This window comes from Ambystoma mexicanum, chromosome 4p, assembly GCF_040938575.1.
Source record: "Ambystoma mexicanum isolate Mex_15411 chromosome 4p, UKY_AmexF1_1, whole genome shotgun sequence".
Taxonomy (NCBI): domain Eukaryota; kingdom Metazoa; phylum Chordata; class Amphibia; order Caudata; family Ambystomatidae; genus Ambystoma; species Ambystoma mexicanum.
In genome coordinates, this window is record NC_090927.1 from 1233458687 (window position 1) to 1233475944 (window position 17258).

The 17258-nt window shown below is 45.6% G+C and overlaps 1 protein-coding gene across 2 annotated transcripts in view; it reads right to left on the minus strand.

The window, feature by feature from the left end:
• The window catches only part of C4PH1orf198 (chromosome 4p C1orf198 homolog), a 215056-nt gene that overhangs the window by 132478 nt on the left and 65320 nt on the right, over positions 1-17258 (minus strand). Inside the window, exon 1 of one of the 2 annotated variants that reach the window (XM_069606889.1) lies at positions 2730-3169. The exons of the other annotated variant lie outside the window; for it this stretch is intronic. Coding sequence (XP_069462990.1) covers positions 2730-3044 — 315 coding nt within the window. The 5' untranslated portion in view covers positions 3045-3169. Of the gene's footprint in view, positions 1-2729; positions 3170-17258 lie in introns of those variants that run through there. 2 annotated transcript variants of the gene reach the window in all.

Here is a 17258-nt window from a genome sequence, read left to right on the forward strand (position 1 = left end):
AGTGCTGGGCTGATGTCCGTGAGTAGTGTGGTGCTGGGCTCAACTAGTTTTAACAATGCTAGGAGTAGTGTGTGTACAGTGCTGGGGCCAGGCTGTATACTTGTGTGTGCAACTGCACTTTAATAGCACTGTGCATGTTGTCCTTAATGAAAGTATCAGCCTATTTCTAAGTGCTCCAAACTGGGGCAGGTGGTGGACCGAAGCATGCTACGGTCCAGTGATCTGCCCAGGATATCACAATTTATCTGAGAACTCAGGATTTCGCGTTCCGACGTGGAAAGCCAGGCCTCGTGGAGGGTTTCAAGCGCACTCGTTACCACTCCACTTGGCTACTGAACGGAGGCGTCCCAAAGAGCATGGATGCATAAGTTATTGATGGACAACTATGTGGATCACACACACAATCTACAAATTTGTCAACCACCCATCTGCAAGTGATCCATACATTAAATATGCCTAGCACAAGTTGACACATGGATGACAGCAAACAGACTACAACTCAACCCTAGCCAAACAGAGTTGATGCTCTGTAATTCTATAGGTTCTAACTCCACCACAACCCCTTGGCCTGACGAGATGGGATTGTGCCCAAATCCACCAACCATTGTAAGAAATCTTGGAACGAAAATGGAGAATGCCCTCACTTGTTCCACAGGCCAAGACCATAGTTGGAATCGGTTTCTTCCAGCTGCGCATGCTACGCCACAGCTTGCCTTACTTAACATTCAGCCACAGACCATGGCCATAATTTCTCGAATACTAACCAAACTAGACTACACAAACAGCCTCTTTCTGAGACTCCCAGATTACTTACTGAGGAAACTTTCAAGAGTCCAAAATGCAGTTGCAAGACTACTTCTCAGAATGAAGCGATTTGAACATATCAGGCCAGCATTATGTACTCTCCACGGGCTACCCATCAAAAGAGTTAATTTCAAAACCCTGTGCATCGCCCATACCACGGAGGGTGGTCTTTCTCCTTTAGAAATAGGTCTCAACACTACACTCCAGGCTGGAATTAACGAGAGGAGAAGCAGTGATCCCACGCTGCTTCGAGTTACGCGACAACCAGGTAAGTCTCAACAGATAAAAAACTGTGTAACATGTAGAGGCAGTCTGGCAATTGTATTGCTTAACGCACTATTGGTTTATATGCACCCCGTGGAATGTGCATCTTGTACGGGGGAAAGAATAACAGAAGGAGGAAAGCATATGACCAGAAACAAAAAATTATATTCTAAGGTGCGTGATCCTTTTAACAAGTGATGGTGAAAGCAATGCAGATAGAGAAAAGGGATTGGGTGATTCAGATAGCAAGGAAATTGCTATTACAAGGAGCAATGGCTTGCCATTGCTGCATACAACCCAACTGCTCACCAGCACTCCTCTGCAAGCACCTCCATCGTTTAGAGGGTCTGCTCGGCACATTAATACCGTGCCAGTGTCATGGTGCTTGGATAAGCAAAGAAGCGCATTTGCGAGAGCCGTTGACCCCACCAACATCATTGTATTTGGTCATATGCAGCCAATTTGATTTCACTATGCCCCAATGCTACAACTCCCATTATGCATTACCTATTGGATGAAATTCTAGGATTGGAAACCGGGTGTCCAAGTGACTTGGGTCGTTTGGCCACACTATAGCATTTAGGTTTTAAAAAAGTTGCACTGACAGCAGAGCAACGACTGGCTCTTCTAGATGGGCCCCACCACTCCATGCAGTGACATTGAATTAAGGCCCAAGGACAACCAGTGCATGGGCATATCTATTGATGTGTGCCTATGTGCTGCCTGCTGCCACCCGCCCAAGTACCACTTACAGACACATGGGCTTTGAGCCCCACCAACATTTTCATATGTGGTGCCTGAAACACACAAACAGTTGTTACTGTGAACTCTATTTTTATGGCTACCTAGAGCCCCACACACAATGCATCTGAAACTTCCTTGCCCGAAGGCCTTGGGGAGGAAATCGACGGCACTTGGCGATCAAGGAATCGTATTGCAAGCAAGCCCTGTGTTCTTGCTACTCTTTAGGACTGGAATCTTTGGCATTCCTCGCTGCCAATCCAAATTATCTGTGTAGGCCTCCAAAAGGTTTGTATTTCTCCACTTTGGTTGTACTGGTGATCGGGAACAGTCGATTTCCATTATTTCCTCCCCGATTCTCCCAACCTTTACCATTACAATGGGCGCAACTTTATAGTCATTATTTTTTTTATAATGGCACTATAAATTAACAATCTATAGAGTGGATCAGAATGGCCCAGGATCTCATACTTTGGTTGTATCAAGCAGACTGTATTGCGCTATGGACTCAGTTATGCAGGCCAGACCACCCCTGTGCATTTTTACATGTTCTTATGGCCACGCTCATCAGGCAAGCCACGCTCCCAAATGAGGCCCCCCCGCCCCCTCAATTTCTACCCTCACTTAAAGCACTGGATAATTGTCCGAAAAATCACCAGACGTCCGTGGTACAATATGGAAAACAAGTCTTCCAAAAAGCCCGGGGCGTGGGGGGCCACAAGCTCAACACTCACCAACAACTAGCATATCATTCACCACAGCGCCTGTTGTGAATGTACAGCGGATATATTCATAATGACACAGGGCAGGACTCCCAGTGCAGCTACGGAACATACCATTTGTCGCTTTGGCAGACTGTCCTTTGTAAGTCTCCATACACATGCTGTCACTCATTACACCCCCCCCCCCCAACCCCTCACCTGCTGCCCGCAAGGCGCCCCCTCCTGGGAGCTGAGGGGGCGCCGGCCGTCGGTGTACCCTGGGGGTCGGGTGGTGGTGGTGCGCACGCCATGAGCGCACAGTTCTTCGGCCGGGCGCTCGCTCTGCCTCCGCGGTGTCCGCTCCCACGGGTAGCCGTACTCTTCCAGGATCCGCTGCTTGTCAAGCTTCACCCGCCGGGCCGCGGGCTTCAGGGAACAAAAGTAATAGCGGCCCCGCTCCCGCTCATCCAGCGGCCGGTTCCCACACATGGAGGCGGTGCGGGCCGCCGAGACAGCAGCCGCCAGAAAGGCCATCTGCCCAGCCCCCTCCCCAAGGCTCCCGGGGGTCCTTCTCGGCCTCTTGCCTCCCCCGCGAGAGGGGACCGTGCCAGCTGCGAGCAAAGCAGGCTGCCAGCCCCCGCTTCCCCTTCTCCACTGTCCCGAGAAGAGCGGGGAGCGCCCACGCCCCCTCAGACGCATCGCGTGCCGCCGCCGCCGCCTCCTCCTCCATTAAGCAAAGCTACCTCCCACCTGAAAGCAGAGCACTCACTGCAAATGCAACACACTGTCCTTAAGTAGTTTAACAACTCAACACAGAGCACCCCTTTCCAACAGAAACACGCCCACAGCAGCCCAAGCAAAGTAACTTACAAAGTAAAACACTTGCCCAGCTCCACGAGCCAACCATTTCGTCCAAAAGGCGTCCTTTATTGATCGCTAGTTTTTGGGAAACAGCACTATGAGACATTTGGGACCCTCGCGGTCTGGCCCCAGTCCATGCATTGCGAGAGTGTGCGCGCGGTCAATATGTGTTTTTAGTCACAGTCGATCTAACAGACCAACACCTCTAACAAACGCAACAAGTTTACTATGCTAACCCCATACCTTGGAAACACGAGCGCGCACTGGTGGGGAATGCGCCGTTCTTACCGCCGCCAGGTGAAGATTGTTGCTTCACAATATATAAGCGCTGGCGGACATCCTACTATTTTTTTCAAATACCAATCTTTGCAATCGAGCCGTTGCACTGACATCGCCCGCCACTCAATAGCCCTCCACGCACGCTTTAAGCCCCATTTGGAGGCAAACTGAACAGTAATCATATGTAGGCTACAATCCTTCATTGTGGGGTTCCTATTATTTTTGGGAACATGGGTCTCCGATGCAGGGTCAAAAAAGGAGCTAAACCTATCCAGCCATCTCCTTGGGCTCTCAGGCGGACTCTGGCAGCACAGGGTGTCCAGACTTAAGTAATTGGTCCCTCTGTATAATAAACCCCCCCGCCCCGCCCCATCCTAACATTTTGACCATTGGCACATTCCCACTTCGACTATGGAGAGAGATTATCTTCATAAGGTAACATTTACAAATAAAATCGTTCCAATACTTTACTAATTTTAGACCATCACTTAAACAAGCTGCCTGCCATTCCCGGATGAGCGTGCACTGCCATCCTTCTGTGCACAGCCACGCAGACTGGCTGGGAAATACACATATCAGAGCAACAGCGCCTTTATTTTTAACATGCAGTCCTCACCATGGCCGCATAGTTTATATCCAAGAAGTGTTGGAAATGGAAATAATGTACTGTGTATTCAGCTGGCAGGACGGGGGAGAGGGGGATATTGGTGGAGGTGAAAGGGTGCGCTAGTCCTTGTGTGTTTAGGGCCAGTGCCCCCTTTTTCATTCGTTTGGGCTATTGGCTGGCACTAGAAGCTGAAACTATTGCATTGGAGTACAGGCAAGAGGAAAAGGACACTTGAGGAGGGACACACTGCTTCTGGATGTTTGGTATTTGCCCACCCATTCACCGGTAATGGCCACACTAACCCCTATGGCCATTCCCACCCACTAACCTGCCACTGCCCACCCCAAAATACATCCTCAGGATCTCTGAGCACGCTCCATCGAGAATGTACATCAAACATTGGGCTGGGGGTGTTTTTTGTGTAGATATGGCAAATGCATTTACCAAGCACTGCCGTAGTAGTATTAACTGGCCATTGATGGTAGCAAGTGCAAAATGGTGCAAGTACCTGGGCATCTAATGCAGTCCCAGACAAATGCCCAATCCAGACACACAAGCCAAAACTGTTGGCTTTGCCAATACTGGTTTTAACAGGACTTCAGTAAAAGACACACATAGTGCTTATAAAGCAGACCTAGTTGAGATATTATTATTACACTAATAGCACATTAACTGCTCCCACTAAGAATGCTTTGAAAAAACACCAGCAGGCCTTTTGAGTGCAAAGTTTCATGGTAAGGCTTGATTAAAGCAAGCTCAAAGAGTTCTCATGAGGTGGTGTATTGGGCAGGGAGGGGCAGAAACTAGGTGAGAATGGTCATATGGATTAGCATGGCCATGGGCAGTCAATGGGTGGGCAAACGCCACCTACACATATGGTGTCCCTCATATGCAATGTATCCCCATCTGTACTCTAATGCAATAGTTTCGACCTATGGTGGCGCAAGCACCACCTAACAGCCCAAACTAATAAATGTTATTAATACCAAAATAAAACAATACTATTTTTATGATCTGCATAAGGATTATTAGCAGAGTTGGCTTTAACAGAATTCCAAAATATGCATACTGGTTGTACAAAGAGCTATGTAAATCAGCCAGTTGGACAATGCCGGCTGCATTTTATGCCAGCGTTCGAAAGCAAGTTCCCTCACGACCAGTCGGCTGTTTGACCGGCACAATCACTCTGCACCTAAATGATGCAGTATCAACTTCTCTCTTTACGAGTGGGCCCACCCAATCCCGGTTTTACAACCCCTCTTTTTGACCCCCATCGCCCAAACCCCCAATTCAACCGGCCATCTTGTAGTGCATGATTTTCACATTTGCACTATCAGATTCAATAGAGGACACTTTTCAGAAAAAACCCAGCTCCTACGATATTCTTAGTGTCTGCTGCGACCGTAAGTAAAACTTATGCCCATTGGAGGTACACTGATGACAAAAGCATTTGCAGTCCAGCAATTGTGCCTGTGGAGCGGCCTACACTTTGTACCCTTCATTTGGGGCCGTTTGAAGGGGCGTGGGACAGCCCCTCACTCTTCCCTGTTGGTATGTCACCCAGTGTAGCCAGGTATATTTTCCCTGGCCCACTAGCTGACCCTTGCCACCAAGCCAGAGGAGTATGGAACACTACAACCGTTCCACCCGACAACCAGGTAGAATGGATGTATATGTAAATGCTGTAACCTGTGGAGCCAAAAGGTTAGTGACCTTCTCCCGTGCTTTCCTCAGAAATCACCAAACAACACTGTAAGTGTTGGTAATAAAAGGCTGTGGTTTTCATTGCAGCTTACGTAATACACAGTTATAATCGTAATCATAATACATAATGTACACTTTTGGGCATGGGGTCCAGGGTTGTTACCCAAAGGCCCATGCCGCCTTCCTCTTCCCATGACGACGTGGGCCCCGTTCGTTGCCCTGTATCTCTTTCTCTTCTTTCCCTTCCCTTCCCTTTTTTCTTGGGTGGTGGGTGAGGGGGTTCTTGGGAAAGAAAAGTATTCAGCGTACGCAGACTACTTGTTTGGTGCTCCGTGCAGAGTCCCAAACAGGATTGTACTTTTTTGCTGCCTGGACAGCTCCTTATACTGTGGATTATTAGCCTTGGGCTATGTCTGCTTGTGTGGGGGCTCTGACCAGCTCCCGGCTAGCTGGCGCGCTGACAGCAATTCGCACCTTGGTGTGCTCCTTTATTTCCTACCTGGGGGTTTCCTGCCTTAGGTGCTCGTCACCTTCTCTTGTTATGTATGCCCTTTGTTTTTCACATCCTCCCTAGCACGGGGTCTCTGTGGGAAGGGATGGGGAGAGGTGTTGCACTTCCCCTGGGCCACATGTTGCTACCTGACAACCTGGTAAATGCCCCTCTCCCCATTTGTCCTATTTTGTCCCCCAGGTTACCTGCACCTGCTTTCTAGGCTGCGGGGTGCCTCCTCCGCAACACTGTCTCCAACCTGATGAGGAAAGATATGAACAGGAGTGGGCGGCAACAACCAGAGTTCCTGGAGAGACAGCCTGGCCCTATGGTCTAACGACTTTCACCTTAGCTGTGCGGAAGGGTGAACATGTTACACTTGGAGAACATTTAGCCCATGTGGGGTTGGGATGATCATTGTCAAGCGTCCATATTAACACCCACAAGGGTTGTCAAAGCTATGCCTTAGCAGCACAGCAGCCATTACTGAACAGCACAGATTCTTAAAACAGAGTTCCAATTAAAATGTTGAAACAGTTCCGATATGATCAGCTCGGGAGAAGCTGACAACAGAAATACCAAAATCACCATCCAAGACTAACAGAGGGAAGACAGACTGGCGAAAGGACACAAGAAGCCAGTTTAGGAGGGGAAACAAAATCAAACAAAAATCCTAGTGACATTAGCCCTAAAGTAATCAGGATAAAGGGAGACCTGGCGGAGTGGATGAAAACCACTAATATTGAAATATTCATACTCCCCACAGTCAAGAGAGAGAAAACATAACGAGAGAGAATGAGAATCATTATTGGAATGCTCATACTGGTTGCATAGTCAGTACAGAGAGAACGGAAAGAGAAATGTTATGGGAATGGCCCAGCTCGTAATAGTTCATACCAAAAAGGCCCAAGTGGATTAAAATAACTGAGTATAAGCAGGAACCCTGAGAACCCATTGGAATTGGTAAAACCATATCAAGATAAAGAGCAAAAGGAAATCAAAGACTATGAACTGTTCAGGAAAATAGGAAATAGCTCAGAAGCGAAAAATAATTCTGTGACAAGTTTACCAGAGGGGGGGACCAAAGGAACAACCTTTGTAGAAGAAGGCAGGAAAAGACTCAACAGTCCAAAACAATAACATACTATCTAAAGATGATCCATTCAAAAGCAGCTAAAAGATAAGACAATACACCTCAGGATAAGTCCTCCTAATTCTGAGTTGTTCGAAATCGTGGTAGGGTCAGATAGGTTAGTCAGACAGTGGGTGGTTTCATTTGTAGACATTCACAGGCGAGCTCCATAGCTGGTTTCAGCCGTACAGATAAGGTGTGCATCAGACACTTTTACTCACTAAAAATTGCAAATACTCCCCAAAAATAAAAATAGAGTAAAAATACTCCCAACAGAAAACAGGAAAAAGACATGTAAGATCTTGTGCTCCTGCTTGTACCCTCACAGCTTCATGGATATGTTTGGACCAGTAATGTACGTAGTACCACTTGAAGAAACGACTATTTTAACTGCCTGATTGGACAAAATAAACATGTATCTTTTAATGTGCATGAATAAATAGGTGCAAATAAATAAATACAAAAACATTAAAACTTTTCACTTAAACCATATTTTTACTCGCTTATAAAATACTCTCATTGGGAATTGGACTTACATTTTTCCTCTATAAAAAATCATTTTACTCCTAAATTTAAAAAATAGGGAGTAAAATACTCCCACTTCCAATCTTATCTGGAGCACTGTCTAGTTTAGTTAGGTAGAGATGCCTTGGAGAAGAAGACAGGCTTTATTCCTTTTCCTTAACTGAACGTACCAATGAAAAGTGTAATCAAAGTCAGTGTCCTTCTTCTGACTTACCACATGGGTCTGAAGCCCGCTTCGGATCAGTCAAGTATTCAGTTGCTTCTCTACATGACTGAGTAGTTCTTTGGAGACGTGGTTCTCTAGGCTTGCTGGGCGAGTTGGATTTGATATAGTTCTTTAGTTATTGAGGTCTTCTGCATTTCCCGGTCTCAACTTTTAGGGGATTTACTGGGAGATCCAGCGGTGTTGGTGTTAGTTTATCAAAACTTTCTCTGCTTAAAGGTTCAAATCGATCAAGTGATGTGGTGGTTGATGAGTGCTAGTTTCTGGGAGGGTGTCTCTGGTACTTCGGTCTGCATCGATGGTCCCTTGTATTGCTTCTATTTTTGCTCTTAGGCGGGTCATGATATTGTCACATAGGGATTGCGATGGGATGATGCAGTTGTTGCAATAAGTTATTTTTGTATTTCGTTGTTGATTTTGAACATTTATTTTTGTGGTTTGTTGCCGATAAATTCTTGCAATGTAGTACGCTTTCTTGGCTTTCAGGACTGTCGACTTGTATATTCATATTTGTCATTGGTAGTTGGTTTTGTCCAATTGGTTTTATTCTCTTTTTTCAGTTTAAGTTTTAAAATATATATATATTTTTTCATAATTTATTTAAAAGTTCCATCACTTCTTCTGTGAACCATTTTGCTGTGATTTTCTTTGGAGTGGGTTTGAAGAGTTTTAGGGGTGATAACTGATCTAGTGCATCTGTGATCCAGGTGTAAAGCTTCTCTCCAATTGAATTCAGCATCATTCCATTTAGCTGGGACATGCCGGGTTTGTCAGATTCCAATATATCTGTTCGTGTTTCCAGGTAGTCTTTTCAAGTTTTTGTTTGTTGCCTGGAGTTAGTTTGTGGGCATCATGCAGCTCTAGATTTTGACAGTGAACGGGATCATATGATGGTCGCTCCATATGATTGGTACCAGTGGGTCGGCGGTCGAGAGGCCATCTATGCAGAAGATCACATCTAAAGTGTGTGCCGCTCTATGTTTGGAGTGAAGGGTTTCCAGTAGGACGCTGAGGGAGTTTGTAGGGGTTTCATTTTCTATTTCGAACCAAATGTTGAAGTCCCCCAGAACAATTATCTTGTCATGGTTTCTAGAGAGGTTGGCTGTAGCGTCAGTCATATTTGTGGTTGTAGGTGGGCAGTCAAGGAAGAGTAGGTTGGATTGATTAGCTTGAGATGGACGATGTGATAAACCAAAAGGCCCTCTCACAGCTACTCACCAGGTATCTTCTGCTCAGGTGGCCAGGGACGGGTTATCGCTTTTAGATCCCAACTCCGAGGACAGACAAGAGAGGGGGTATCACCTGAGGGGAGGGTCCTTGGGGACTGGGGAAAGGGCGACTGACGGCAAGACACGGTATCCCCCCCCCTTTCCTAACACCAACGTACCCTCCCTTCCCTCAGCTTTCATGTCCTATTCTACCCCATGAGTCCCCACAAAGTACTGAGAAGAGGAAGAAGCCTCGAAGAGGAATGCACACTTGCCATAGAAAACACCACTCTAGTAGTAGGACAATGAAGAGGGATTTGGAGGAATACAGAAATGAAGGTCAAGCTTGTCCCATTCATTGTGTTAACTATGGCCAGGCTAAATAAGCCAAGTACTCACACCTGAAACCCCTTGACAGGGTTCAGTTGTTTAAAAGATGGAGCACACAGCATAAGGAAGTTTGTCAGGAGAGAGGAGCATCAGGAAGTCCAGGCCAGCCCGTGATGTGGGGAGCAGAGCGCCGAGTTACCAAAAGGTCGGTTGAAGAGTAAAGCAATTTTTGTAAGTGTGGCGAGGAAACCATGTCTCCAGGGAGCCTACGAGGTTGAAAGAAGGGAACCTTGTGGCAGCTCGGCCCCTTCATTGTGGCAGAGGAGTGCTTGTTCTCCTGGGCATGGAAGCCGACTCTGAAGTGTCAAAGGGGCAGGTGGTGAGACCCTGACCTCGGGTGCAAGAAGCCGTGGGAGCAGATAAACTGTGATATCCAGCAACGTGACCAATGAATTTCAAGTAAGTGCAAGAAGCCCGATACGCGAGCGAATGAATGTGCTGTTAGAAAATAACAGAAGGGGGGTGAGCAGTGGCGTGAGCATAAAGCTCGATCTGGAAACCCAGTTAAAAAGGAGAAAGTTATCTAGTGGAAGCTGACAAAATCAAATATATGAAAAGGGGTGACAAAGTAAGGAAGTCACCTACCATTGAATATTTGGACAACAAGCTTGACAAGGAAGAATCCAAATTAGTAACTAAGTAAGAATCCAGTTAAGGAACCAATTAAGAAACATGGGCAACTGGTTGCGCAACCTGGAGTGGGTGCACCGCCCGGTCGGTCAACTGCTACAAAACCAGGGACCACCAACCTGGAAGAATTGTTAAAGGAAGTCATGAACGTAGCACTTTAAAAAATAAGTGCTTTTGAGCTTGGGGAAGGGAACCCAGAGCTCCTGTTGAGTACTGTGAACCAATTGACTATTGTGAGCAAGTGCATTAAGCTTGAGGAAGGGAACCCTGAGCTCCCATGGAAATTAACAGAACATTGTACAATTGTCATGATGCCTACACCCCCGGGCATCAGGACCAAGCCCATCAGCTCTGGGAGAAGGCATCCAGATACTTATTAAAACCCCAAAAGCCCCGGCTGGGGGCTGTTTGGGTTCAGTCCTGGCGCCTTAGGCGCCAGGCTCATCATGGAAATCAGTCCTGGCGCCCAGCTCATAGACTTTACTTACCTGATGCAGACCATGCTGCTAGTGAGTCCAAGCCAACGTGAGGCCTGGATGGAACTATTTTTCTACAGGGACTATTTTTTACTCGGGCATGGTTCTAGGGAACTTCTTACCTGGAACTACTTTGGAGGCTATTTAAACCACGCCCAAACAGCAGCACACGCTTCGCGTTATTCTGCATCCAGCAGCGTAACGCTCACCGTGCCTGCAGTCTGCATCCGGTCTTCTGCCACACCCGCCTCGAATCTGGAGCTACTAAAACCAAGAGGAAAGAAAAGGACAAGGTTAGAAAACTAACTATTTCGAATTCCTCACCTGATTTCAGATCCACCTCGCCTCCGGACCTGGAAAGAACATTATTTCTGTACCCGTCGCATCTCCAGCTGCAGCGCCGCCCCATACTCGCCAGTCCTCGCAGCATCTTTCGATTCGGCGCTGCCTCCATCATTTCTTCGCTGAACTCCGGCACCAGAGGGACAAAAGAAAACAACAAGGTGAGCCAGGAAAACCAACAAATAAAACACTTATCATAGACTTACCCGATTACCACTGGAGGCATTATTCTAGAACTCTCCACATCTTCATGTGCCGCACCTGCAAAGGGAGAGAAAACACGTTAAACACTGGCAACATTTACCGGACAGCGTCGGGTAATACAGACTCTTACCTGAGCGCCACCAACTGCCACGAGGGGCATCTTCTCACGATCTTAGTTGCAAGACAAGGAAGGAAGGGGGGACAAGAGTGAATCATCGGACAGATTGAACTCTATGAACTTGATACATACCGAACTTTGCCAGGAACCTCAGAGTCAATACTCTCCGGAACTCTCCCACGCCTTCAAACCAGTGAAGTAACTGGCATCAACGCGCCCCTGCAATCCACGCCGGATGGAGAGCTCATCATTTAAATACATAAGGTGCGGTTCCTAAAAGGGGATATCGGAGGTGACAAGAAGGGAGAACGAGAACAGTGGGAGGGAGCTATCACTCATGTCCACGGGTGGCTAAATCCCATTCTCCACTTGCAGGAGAATACTTCTACGGATCAAGCAGACGAGATTAGGCAGGCCAGTCCAGACAGTCATCTCGGCACTACGCATCACGTTGGTGGAGACCGCAGCTGTCCGGGTCCGATCGACGCCTCTGTGGGAACCAGGTAAGTGTAACAGAATAACAATGTTTTTGGATTTGGGGAAGGGAATCCCAAGGCTAGGTGAATTAGCTGAAACCCCAAACTTGGGGAAGGGAGCCAGAGGTAGCTCCATAGTTGTTTTTGGACACTATATTTAACTAAGAACTGTGTTTACTATTAGATGCGAGGTCAAGCATAGGTTTTGACAGACAGCTTTTCGGTTTGAACCAACAGACACAGACTTTCCTTAGTTTATTTAAGTAGGGAAAACCCCACTTTAGTTGTAGGGCAAGATAGGCATTAAACCAACCCCAATCTTTCAATAAAGGTTTTAACAAACTGTTACTCTTGTTGTCGGTGTCATCTCTTGATACCATGCCTGCCTCACAACTAGCAGTGATTCACAGTCTATGGCAGTTGAGGGAGAGTTGTTGAGCAGTTGCGATTTTTGTGCGCTGGGGCGATTCCTCCTCCTCTTCTGTTCTCTGTGTTAGAGTGTATTAGTTTGCATTTATAGGGTATGGCTTCGTGGGAGATTACTTGTAGTTGTCAGATAGCCATGTTTCTGTTAGAAAGAGCGTGTCCGTTTCGCCTTTAAGAGGTTGTACGTTTCTGTTTTGCACTTTGCCACAGATGTCTTTGTATCCTTAGTTCGTTTAGAGGCGGTTGATGGCGATTTTGAGGTGTTCATTCCAATAGGTAGCTCCTTTTGTACAACGGGGGTGAAGATTCATTAGTTCCGTTTTCCATTCTTGTTTCCTTGTCCTTCTTGTATCAGGGCATGTTTGTGGTTGCAGCGTTCCGTGACTGTCATGGGTCGGTATTCTACTGCACATCTTGTGTGTTAAACTGTATTGGTAGTAGATTCCCTAGTTGGGGGGCTCCCTCTTGTTGATAGTTCCGATTGGTTTTGATCACGGCAGGTAAGCCGTGGTGTTAGACGATAGTTGACTGAATAGATCGATATGGGGCTTTACACAGTGGCAGGTGCCTCGCTGTGGTTATAGGTTTGTGGTGGCTTGCATTGTCTCGAGCTGGAGTACACAAAGCAGTGGGATCCAGGGGGTAAACATTCTGTGAGTTAGAATTCACAAAGACTTGGGTTCAAGGTACGAGTAGAAGGTTTAAGCGTTCAAGAAATGGTAACTACTAGATTGGAAGATTCCAGATGGTTACGTTAGAGAGCGATAGAGTTCAGATCGTTGAAATTCAGAGCAGCAAAGCAGAGTCGGGTTTTCAGACTGTAGGCATTCGAGGTAGTAAAGGTTCTGAATGAAAAAATGTCCAGGTGGGTGGGGCGGGGTGGCAGTCAGAACCAATAAGTACAATTTGAAGCGGCTAATTTCAAAGTAGCTTAAGTCAAGACCGCCCATAAGTAGCTAGGATCCAGTAGTAAGGAGTTTTGAATGAAGAGATTCAAGCGCAGTAGGAATAAAGTAGGTGGAGTTTTAAAGTGGTTAGGTTTAGGAGCAACAGAATCAAGATCAGTTTAATTTTCAAATTGGCTCAGCAGGGGGATGATGGGGGAGTTCGGAACACACATTTTAGGGCTGCAGGCGCAAGTCGGTGCCATTAGGAGGACTGATTTTCAGGAGCAGTACAAACCAAACAAGTATGTGAGTGGGTAATTAAAATTTTGCTAGATTCAAGAAGTAGAGTTAAATTGTTTCAATAGTTCCAAGAGGTGAAGTCTTACGGTAGTAAAAGGAGGTGGTGGGAACCTCACAGTAGCAAATGGTGGTTGTGCAAACCTCCAGTAGTAACATTCCCAACCTGGAAGACTTCACAGTAGCAGACTTCACAGTAGCAAAGTTCTAAGTGGCAAGATACAGAACAGATTGTGAAAATGGTGAACCATTGCAGCATCACCATTTCAAAGGTATGGGAAACCACACAGTAGTCAAGTTCAAGGAGTGGTGAAAATCTAACAGCAACAAAAGATGCAAGTGGTGAAACCTACAGTAGCAAAGGTTTAAGGTGGTGAATCATCGTGGCAGTGAAGTTCAAATGTAGTAATGCTTCACAGTGGCAAAAATTAACGAGAAATTCAGGATTGCAAAATTCCTGGTGGTTAGACCTCAGAGTGGGAAAACTCAAATGTGGCGAAACCGCACAATAGTAAGGCTCAAATTTAGTGAAACCTTACAGTAGCAAAATTCTAATGTGGTGAAACCTTACAGACAGCCCTACAGATATGGGGTGCATCGGCCACTTTTAATCCCTAATAATAGCCAAAAACTCACCAAAAATAAAAATGGGGAGTAAAAATACTCCCGACAAAAAATAGGAAACCGACACACTAGAACCTTGTGCCCTTACATTCTCTCTAAACAGCTCCATGGATATGTTTAGACAAGTAGTGCACATAGTGGACCACAGGAAGAAACCATCATTATTACGGCATGATTCGAAGAAGTAAAGAAGTATTTTGTAATGTGCATAGGTGCAAAGAAATAATTAACATTTCCGTTTTCCAGTTAAAACATTTTTACTCACTTGTAAAATACTCCCATTGGGAAGTTGATGTACATTTGTACTCCTTAAAAAAGAATTTTACTCCCAACTTTAAAAAATAGGCAGTAAAATACTCCCATTTCCAAATATTATCTGGAGCACTGCTTTCTTTTTTACAATTCCAAATTTGGTGAAGCCTGACTGTAGCAAAGTTCAGATGTGGTGAAACCCCACAGCAGCAAAATCCAGGTGCACTGGAAACCCCACAGCAGCAAAATCCAACTGTGATGGGACACCACTGTGGTAGGATTCAGAGTGGACAAGATTAAAAAACAGCAGAACTGAAAATGATGCAAAATCTCACAGCAGCAAAATTCAAATGTGAAGAAACCTCACAGTAGCAGAATTCAAATGCAGAAGAGCTCCACAGCAGCACAATTCGAATGTGGTGAAACCTCACAGTAGGCAGATTTAAATGTGGTGAAACCTCATAGTAGCAAAGTGAAAATGTCCTGGAAGCCCACCGAACCAAAAGTCAAATGTGGTGGACTCCGACAGCAGCAAAATAAAAATGTGGCAAGACCTCACAGAAGCAAGAGTCAAATGTTGAGTCAGCCCATAGTAGCAAAATCAAATGTGGTGAAACCTCACAGTAACAGAATACAAACATGGTGAATTCTTTTCAGCAGTAAAACATGGCAAAACCTCACAGAATCAAAATTCAAGTGCAGGGAAAACTTCACAGGGGCAAAGTACAAATGACCTGAAAACTGACAGTGGCAAAAGTCAACTTTGATGAGACCCCACTGCAGCAAGACCGAAAGTGTACTGTTAAGGATTCCAATCGGGCGTCACACACTGGACCAAGACACTTGGTTTTAGCCTGGGATGTGGTGCTCAATAGGAATGCTTTTTCTTTAATTTCAATTAATTTAAATTGAGCCGCTAACCGACCCGTCTCACACCCCCTTTTATAAATACCCCACGTCACAATGGATCATGAACCAGGCCAGTTGGTGAAAATACAATATTTATTTTAAAATTCACGAAAATCACACAAATTTTAATATTGGGCAGCAATCACCAATGGGGTTATCATTACAATGGAAATGGAAGCAATGTACTTGGTTAACCTTCTAGTACAACATATCCAAAGCACAAGGGAATAGGAGCATTTTTTGAATTAGGATAGATAGCACCCAAGTTAAGGTTTCCCCTGCAATTTTCCCTCAACCCACAAATAATCGAATTTTGAGTGGATAGAAAGAAGCAGCAGGTAGTCGGAAATAAGAGGCAGCAAACAATCACAAAATAAGAGGCAAAAATGACACTCAGATTTTGTAAAATAATTATGTGTGTGTTAAATAATGATATACATATGTTTTATCACAGTATTAGGGATGTTATCTCACTATCAACCATCAGGCAAGGTATCACGAAAGCATACAGTTTATAAAACAGATTGAAATTGAAAACCCAGTGCAACCGGATTCACGCATGGAAAAGTTGAATTTTTTCATGTTTGCAGTTTTAAATGCAAACACTTTTTCTAAAAACGGGTGAAAAACATTGAATTGGAATGCGGTTTTTGGGCTGGGGGCAGATGCATATCACAGGGACAATATAGAGGTGAAAGGAGGTCTCTAGCTACAGAACTGGATGAGATTTGCAAGATAGAAGGTTCGCTTTTGGTAAAATAAAGCCGCGGAAGAGAGAAAATCGGCTAAGAAAACAGGACAGGTTTCAGTTAAACTAGATTATTAAGACTATACAGTAAGATCCAAGGTTGATTTGTGATTTCAACCTTCTCACCCTAGCGCTCAACCTTATGGGGAAATTAGTTTGACTAAGTATGACTAAGGGCTTATGTTCTACACAAGACAGAATAGAGAGATGGTGCTAGCACTTAGAAAGTCAAGGACAGGGTGCACAGAATTCTAACAGTTTTAACAATTTACTAGGGTATGGGTAGGATTGCTTAAAGAGTGGAATTAAGACAAAAGGGTCAAGATGGGGAGACTATGTGTTTCTCTGGGATGGGGAAATACTCCCAGTCCGCACTTGAGTTTTGGGATTTTGGAACAGTCAGGGTTCTGGTCACAAAAGATTCTGGTCACCGGATAGAGGACACTCCTGGCAAAAGATAGCTGGGCAAAGGTCTGGTCCCCGGATAACAAGGACAGCTGGATGGCATGGTTGCAGCGGGCATGCAGTTAGTGGGCAAAAAGCCAGACTGGTCTCAGGAATCTTCCCAAAAGAATACCACAGCTTTTCCCTTTGGTTAATGGGATTCTTTTAAGTGGGATTCTCTTGATTGAGGACTTGCTGGGGATAGGATCAGCAATGCTTTGGCCTTGCAGTGGAATCAGCTATGCTTTGGCTTTGCAGTGGGATCTGGAATCTGGCAGGATGAATGTGGAAGATCAGGAATGCAGGCACAGGAAATGCAGGAAAGTGTGTGTCCAGAGTTTTGTCAACCACCCTTTATATAGAGCATGGTGACATAACAGAATTATTGGTGGGCAGATCTGAGTTAGGCCTACCTCTCAGACTCGGATAGGTTAGCCTAAATTAATTGCCTCCTCGAGGAGGAGTCTCAGTTTATGAGGTTGCATTTTATGAGGTG